The sequence below is a fragment of the Gopherus flavomarginatus genome, chromosome 8 (assembly GCF_025201925.1).
Source record: "Gopherus flavomarginatus isolate rGopFla2 chromosome 8, rGopFla2.mat.asm, whole genome shotgun sequence".
Classification (NCBI taxonomy): domain Eukaryota; kingdom Metazoa; phylum Chordata; order Testudines; family Testudinidae; genus Gopherus; species Gopherus flavomarginatus.
Genome location: NC_066624.1, coordinates 61,843,946 through 61,852,270, shown reverse-complemented (window position 1 = coordinate 61,852,270; position 8,325 = coordinate 61,843,946). Strand labels below are relative to the sequence as shown.

Below are 8,325 nucleotides of genomic sequence, written 5' to 3'. Positions count from 1 at the left end.
CAGTAGCACCGAGAGGCCTGAGACAGTTTGGGGCCTCATTGCACAAAGTGCTGTACAATCACACAGCAAATGACAGGACAAAATTTCCCAAAGCATTTAAGAAGCCAGATTGTTGAAGGCTATTAGGCCACTAAAGATGCAGATAGATGACTAATGGGATTTGCGAAAGCATTTATCTGCATCTGCAGGCACCAAATATCTTGCAAAATGGGACCCTTGGGTTCCTAGGTCTCACTGATTTTCACTGGATCTTTGGCTCCCAAAGCCAACATGACTTGAAAGTGGGACTCAGGCTCCTACATCACTTAGCTGCTTTGGAAACTTGTACCCTAAAAGACAAAACATACTAACCCTTGGTGATGACATGATATTTACGCCCCCCCCCCCCACCACCTTTCTACACATTTCATTAGGGGGAAACTTGGGAAAAGAGGTGGTTTCCAAGAGGTTCTCTCCTACAAAGTGGTCTGCAGACCAAAAACGCCTGAGAGTCACTGACTAAGAGGAGGTACACATTGTGAACAGTTTATTTTAGTCACAGGACTATCAGAGCTGGAAAGAACACCTCATTCTTCTAGATCCAGTCATTCAGTCTTGTTTTGTTGTGTATTACCACTGCCTTCTGTGCCTTGAATAAGGTCTTTGTAAGTGGTAGGGCAGTATGTTTTGTACAGATTTTCCGCTAATGTGTTACTTCCTGCAACCACAGTCTTGTGTTCCTTGTTCATGAAGTTCCACAGGTGCAAAGCATAGGAGTCATTGAAGTCAGGGTTTGTATCCCAGACCTCATAGTATTGCCTCCATGCTGGGTAAGGGATGGGATAGAAACGCTGAGGATGTAAGAAGGAAATGTTCTGACAGCTCTGATCCTCCACATTATGGAAATCGGTCAGGTTGCACAAGGCTCGCAGCCTCCTTGTCATTAAGAATGGGCCTTGGTTTCCCCAAATATGTCCATTGTAGTTTTGAACGAAATCTTTCATGCAATCCCAAAGGAACCAGTGATGGTGAGGAAAGCCAAAAATCCCATTGCTGGAGATCTGTGAAGCCTGAGACGCCAGGAAGTTTGCCACTGGAATAGGCCTGATGGAGATGACATCTGTGTCCATGTAGATCCCACCATATTTCCAGATCAGTGCAAGTCTGCTGGCGTCAGAGCTAATATGAACCCAATGCTTTTCCTGGGTTGCATTTACCTGCAGAGTTGGAAAGGGATCAAAGAGATGCAATGGACTCCACTTCAAAATTTCTAAACACCTGAGCCCATTAGCTATATGTTCTATAAAACTCTCAGCAGTGTCTAGCCTCACTTTAATCCCTTTAAAAATTAATGTCTGTTTTTCTTTTTCAGCTATGAAACTTTGCTGGAAAAAGGCAAGAGCAGATGTAGGTTTTGTTTAATGTGATTCTACAAGTGTTTCCAAGGTGCAGTAAACTCCAAGGAAACATGCAATATTTATGAAATAATGAGACTATAAATCATTAACTGTAATTTCCACAAAAACAACCCTGCCTCATCTCAATTTACACACTCACTGTCTGATCCAAAGCCCGTGAGATTCAATTGAAAGAGTCTCATTGACTTCAGTGGGCTTTGGAATAGGCCCCTCCTGGCAATCTCTAAAGAGGATAAAAAGAGAGAGAGAAATTCAGGCCTTGGGTTATGCTGGGAGGGCTGGAGTACTAGTACAGCAGCCAGCTCCCTATTTATTCTCCAGACTCTCCACTTTCATTTAAAAATAAATAAACTAAAGAAGTCCTTAGCTGTAGTGGTTGCCAATAGACCCATGAACACATGAATCAAGTGCCAGTCTAATGCAGTGAGGCCTGCCTGAGTTTTCAGACGGGACTCAAGGGACTCAGAACAAGAACTCAAATGTCCATAACAATTTCAATAAATATTTGACTAATGCCTGGAGAACTGTCATGAACCAGGGATCCATACTGAGTGAAACAAATTAACAACAGCTTCAAAACTTCAATAAAATGAGCAAAAATGTTCTTTTCATTTTCCACAACCTCTACTTTAAATCTTATTCAAAAACACTTTTCCCTTAATATTTCCTCTCACCTTATGATACCATGTGACCAGAGGTGTTTCCTGGAACAAAGTTTCCATCTGTAAAGGAAAAATGAAGACGTTCTTCATAGCAGATAAAAGTGAGAAGGCTTTGTAAGTGGAATTTGAATCCAACCATGTGCTATTGTTCAGGCCTTTCATGAAGAAAACAACAGGTCTGTCATGGTAGATCCTGGCAGCAGATTCCACAGAACATGAAACCAGTGGAGGAGGCTCAAGGCGATCTGTGGTCTCCACAAAGATGATGCTTCTGCTCTGGCTCATAACATCCTCTTGAGTCAGGAATCCCTTAGTAATAGGCGTATAAGAGAAGACGAAGCCAGACTGCAGGGAGAGTTCATACAAAATGGCAAACAGAAAGACAAAAAAGAAACAGAGCACTATTTGGATCTCCTTCAACATCCTTGCTTTTCCTTAAAAAACAAACAAAGTCAATGTTAGTGGTTCATTGTTTATCCCTGGGAGAAAAATGTGACAGGATAATACAAAATTAATCAGGATAGTTAAGTCCAAAGCTGACTGCGAAGAGTTACAAAGGGATCTCACAGAACTGGGTGACTGGGCAACAAAATAGCAGATGAAATTCAATGTTGATAAATGCAAAGTAATACACACTGGAAAACATAATCCCAACTATACATACAAAATGATGGGGTCTAAATGAGCAGTTACCACTCAAGAAAGAGATCTTAGAGTCATTGTGCATCGTTCCATGAAAACATCCACTCAATATGCAGCTGCAGTCATAAAGGCTAACACAATGTTAGGAACCAATAAGAAAGGGATAGCTAATAGAACAGAAAATATCATAATGATGCTATATAAATCTATGATATGCCCACACCTTGAATACACTATGCAATTCTGTTTGCCCCATTTAAAAATGATATTTTAGAAATGGGAAAAGTACAGAGAAGGGCAACAAAAGTGATTAGGGGTATGGAACAACTATCAAATGAGAGATTTAAAAATGGGGATTGTTCATTTTAGAAATGAGATTATTAAGGGAGGATATGATAGAGGTCTATAAAATCATGAATGACGTAGAGAAAGTGGATAAGGAAGTGTTATTTGCCCCTCACATAATACAAGAATCCAGAGTCACCCAATGAAATTAATAGGCAGTAGGTTTAAAACAAACAAAAGGAAGCACTTTTCGCACAACACACAGTCAACATGTAGAACTCATTGCCAGAGGACACTGTGAAGGCCAAAAGTATAACTGGGTTCAAAAAATAATTATATAAATTCATGCAGGATAGGTCCCTCAATGACTATTAGCCAAGATCATGAAGGATGTAACCCCATGCTCCAGGTGTCTCTAAAACTCTGACTGCCAGAAGTTGGGAGTGGACTCAATAATTGCCCTATTCTGTTAATCCCCTTTGAAGGATCTGGCACCACATACTGTCAGAAGACGGGTTACCAGGCTACAAATGGCCATTCTTATGTTCAAGCTACACCAAAACTCTACTGTGAGGACCCTGGATACTCTGCCATGTTGGTGGAAATTCAGACTCCCCCTGGATTGTTTATTTGGATGTCAAATTTACTTTGCTCTATGTTTTTCTCACCTATTCAGTTTTCAGTAAGCCACTGACTGTTGTAACGGCGTCAGAGAAATTGTTCAGGAGAAGCTGGAGGGTTTGGCAGTGATTACAGTGTAGCAACTGATAGGAAGGATACGTTTCCTCATAAGTTCTGGAGGAAAAAAAGGCAGGACTTGGTTGCAACCTCAATGTGAAGGCAGAAGGAGAAGGAGTCAAATATGTTTATATGTATGTGCATGCACAGTGTGTTTATGTTGGTGCATGTATGTGTGTGTGTGTGTGTGTGAGAGAGAGAGAGATTTGGAATCTCAGGGTCACATACAAACATTCCATTGATTTTTTTTCTTTCCTTTCTAAATCTTCATTCCCACTTAGCTAATAATTCATCCCGAGGGGCTGATGTTGGAGGAGCTCGACCCTCCAGTTCCATTGTGAAAGACAGTGCCCAGCCTGCCAATGCCTAATTTATTTGGGGGTTCAGGGAAGGTGAGGGGGAGTGCACACAGCTGACTCAGCAATCAACCAGCCTCAACTTTTCAAACAGACAGTAGTGCACTGTAGACCGCTGGACCTCCAGCAGGCTGTACTTGTCAATACAATTTGCCAGTGAGACCTAGAGAACAATGAACCAAAGTGTGAAAAGGACATGAGAAATAATAAATAGAGGTAGGTATGTTAACCCTCAAATACAAAGTCTGTGTGTGTCTCTTTCACATATACCCCTTCTGTAATATTTCTAGTTCTTGTAAAATGCATAAACTAAAATCTGATGCTCAATTCTTTCTGAGGACCCCCAAAAAAGTGTGGTTGCAATAAATTTCAAAATACTCCAGAAGACAAATTGTGGAAACCAAATAAGCCGACATGCCAACAGATATCAGTTCTGTGTGTGACAACGTAAAGAAAAAAAATGAATCTTTGTTGTCTTATTCCGAAGAATTGTTTTCCTTGGTTAGTGTTCCAAAGCCACTAGGTGTTGAGTTATGTATTCAATTCACATTTGACCTGGGGGCAACTGTTATCAAAATGTTCACTTCTTTTCTCAAGTTAAGAAGGCTGCAGAACCAAGCATTAAAAATACATGCCGGCCATTAAATAGATTACCCTGTCAAGTGTTTCTTTTTCTTATGCATCAGACAAGATGCCAACTTGCAGGCCTTCCTTGATAAGATATTTCTTTTCTCTTCCTTGTTTCAATATTTCAAACACAATATGGAAAAGGGAATGAGACTGTGAGAAAGAGTAGCAAGAATGCCAACCTGTTACAGCCCTGGTAACATTGTGCAATAATTCCCTCAACTTAGTCTGTGAAATACTTGTTAAAGAAAGGTACAATCTAATTGCCAGTAAATAATAACACTTTGTGTAGACAACTTCCACAAGTGAATTGGCAAGTCCGTTGGCCCACTCGTTACATCTAACATTTGCCATCTTACCAATATTTGGGACAATTATACTTCTGCAATGTCTTGGAAGTCTCATGGATCTTGAGATGCTATGGGAAGCTCTGCCATTAACAGACTGACAACAACCTTTCTCATTGGACAGAGGCAGTATTTGAGGGGACCCTGGAACCTGAATGAAAACATTTCACTCACATTCTGACTAGGTACTACAGAGATGATGCTGGTAGGAAGATGGAAGAAGTTTGAGGAACTGTGAGGAACTACAACCTCACTCTCTGTTTGGAGCACTGACTCCTTATAGACACAGGTGGAAGGTCATCTTGGGATTCTTCTGGTGACTTCACTGGTCCTAGGTAAGAATGTTGTTTTCTGTCTTTGTCTAGCCAGCAGATTACCCCCTTTTTTCTTAGATGCAAGACTAGCCGTGGTGATGCACATCATCTTTACCTCCAGGCTAAACTAGTACAGCAGACCACCCCTGCACTGGCTGTGAAGGGAGGGTATATAGCAGAGTTTGGCAACCTTTCAGAAGTGGTGTGCTGAGTCTTCATTTCTTCACTCTAATTTAAGGTTTTGCGTGCCAGTCGTACATTTTAATGTTTTTAGAGAGTCTTTCTATAAGTCTAATATATATAACTAAATTATTGTTGTATGTAAAGTAAATAAGGTTTTTAAAATGTTTAAGATGTTTCATTTAAAATTAATTTAAAATGCAGAGCCTCGCAGACCAGTGGCCAGGCCCCGGGCAGTGTGAGTGCCACTGAAAATCAGCTTGAGTGCTGCCTTTGGCACACATGCCATAGATTGCCTACTCCTGGTATATAGTGTCTATATTGTTTGCATTTCAGTGTTTGGAGCGTTCTTAGGCCTGGTCTTCAACAATTTTGTACTGGAATAACTCTGTCCATCATGGGTGTAATTTTATACCAAACTAGTAATCCAGGTACAGTGCTTAGTGTGGACACAGTTATAAATGTGCCTTGGACACCTTCCTTTATGGATACCAATATAAGCCCCTTTATACTGATTTAGCTATATCCACACGGGGGTAGAGAGGAGGGGCACCACTTTAACTCAGCTGGTATAGTTAGAAAATACCAGTTGTTCCATCTCTTTTGCTCTTATTTTACCTTCTTCATCTGGCTCCACTCCCCTTTTCCTGATTTTCCTTTCTAATCACAGGCACCATCACTGAGTCTCCCTTCTTACATTGTTTTCAGGATGTGACTTCTCTTTTCCTTCTTCGTCCAGCTAACACTTTAGGTCTGTTTCTCTCACACCCTGAAGTGTCTCCTCTACCTCCTCTCCTGCATTTGCTGCTTCTCCTTTCTTCCTGTTTTCTCCTCAGATTCTGTCCCCACCTGGGACAAGGCCCTCTCAGCAGCACTCTGGTCATGGACATTGCTGCAGCCTGAAGCTGCTGCAAGCCCAGCAGGAAGCAATTATGCACTTTCTGTCAGGGGATTGTGAGCACCTGGGTGCTGCTAATGGGGTAACTGGGAGGATACAAATGGAAGGAAGAGGAAGCTGAGAGGGAGATCCTGGACTGAGCAGTGATGGTGGCATGGAAGCATCCTCTTGCTGCAAGCCCGCATTATGCTGTTATATAAGAAGAGAATCACTACACACCTTGGTGACAGATAACAACCCGGGGTGGGGGTGTTTGTGGCCATGAGGCCACACAAACTGGCCAGGCAGCTGAGTACATAGGGTAATGGTGAAGACACCCTGTGACACCAGCTCAATAGCATAGTTCTCTTTTCTAACATATCCAGTCATTCTCTCTCTCTCTCTGTCCCACTCTCCAACTCACACCCCACCATGCACACCCTCCACTCCTACATCAGGCTTGGAGAGTTGATCAGATGCCTACTAGCCACAGGACTCACCCTACTAACCAAAGAAGGCTGTGGAAGGTGGAAGTGCCCCAACTGTCGTGAGCAATCTTCCTGGTGAACAGCTGCTGAGGAAATGGGGAGGGTGCTGTGTAGTACTGGGGGTGCTATCTCTAGAGCCTGCTCTGAATCTCTGCTTTTCTTCATCGGGGCCAGGAAGCTCTGTGACTCTCTTCTTGAGGAATTGCCACTGAATTCTGCTTTGGGGCAGATTTTTTGCCACCTCTGTGGAAGAGACCAGGGACCTGGCCCATATGTCCTGAAGGCTCCCCGAGTTCCGTGCAGATCTCAGGGATCTTTCAGCGGTAAGGGGCCATTGTGTCCCTGCATCTTTTTGGGGGACCATCTGTGACTCCACTCCAGGTCTTTGTCAGTGCTGCCAATGACTCTCCCAGTCAGTACCTATCCCTAGAACCCTATTGTGAAGGTGTTCCCCAACACAAGGGGCTCAGCATGAAAGTTAATACAGCTGGCTGTGGGGGGACATGCATCTCACAGCTCCATCCTTTCTGCCTCATTGCTGCCTGATCCCCAGTCACAGATCCCCAGAGCCATGGAGAGCCCTCCACGAGTCCTGGAAAGGGGGGAATTGATGTTGGGTGGGAGACAACCATGCACATTGAGTCCCCTTTGCTCATGGTTCATCTGAGCATGATATGCCACTAGTATATTTTGTTTTCAAAACTCTTTTGACTGTATTTGCTTTAAAAATAATTCAAACTCTCCACAGAATGAGACGGGGTGAGGTGGTCGAATCTATTCAGAATAATCCCCCAGAATTCCCCAAAGATTCCTGACAAGCTTAGTTATAACATATAAGTTAAGAATTGAATGGATAGGTCAAAGCATAATGCCTTGGGTTGTCATATATATGCTTGGGGCGGTTTCCCTCCCTTGTTTGACCATTTCAGAATATTGCTGGATATTTTTAAATGGGCTGAAACTTTTAATCTACACAATTTTTTTAGTTCAAATTTGGTTTGAGGTTGGACTAAGGAGCAGTTACTGTAAATTCCTCTTTTATCTGAACGGATTTGCACACATCATAAATATAAATCCATATAATCTGCAAGAAAAGATAAATAATACCCATATCTAGCAATCTGTCATTACCATACATTCCATCACCATGCACACTCATCTATCTATCCAGGGCTCATCACCATGGTATCTGAGCACCTCCTAGTAAAATAATCGGCTCTCTGAAACTCCCCTCCTTCCCTGGCAACAAGAAACAAGCTTAGGCTTTTGTTTTGTTTTTATGAATGAATCTATGAAAACGCAGGTTCTGTTGTGGGACTGTCTGGATAAAGGGATGGGTTTTACATTAGGCTCTGCATGCAGTAAGATTAGTGATTGTTCTTAATTCTTCTGACAGTGGATTCCCAGAGACA

General features: G+C 42.3%; 1 protein-coding gene across 1 annotated transcript in view; it reads right to left on the bottom strand.

Annotated features, from left to right (window-relative positions):
• Positions 1 to 584: 584 nt before the first annotated feature.
• Positions 585 to 8,325, bottom strand: part of LOC127056911 (alpha-1,4-N-acetylglucosaminyltransferase-like) — a 32,455-nt gene continuing 24,714 nt past the window's right edge. Inside the window, exons 2-3 of the mRNA XM_050965243.1 lie at positions 2,072 to 2,493; positions 585 to 1,196 (exon numbers count right to left, since the gene is read on the bottom strand). Of these exons, the coding sequence (XP_050821200.1) occupies positions 585 to 1,196; positions 2,072 to 2,493 (1,034 nt within the window). The remainder of the gene's footprint in view (positions 1,197 to 2,071; positions 2,494 to 8,325) is intronic.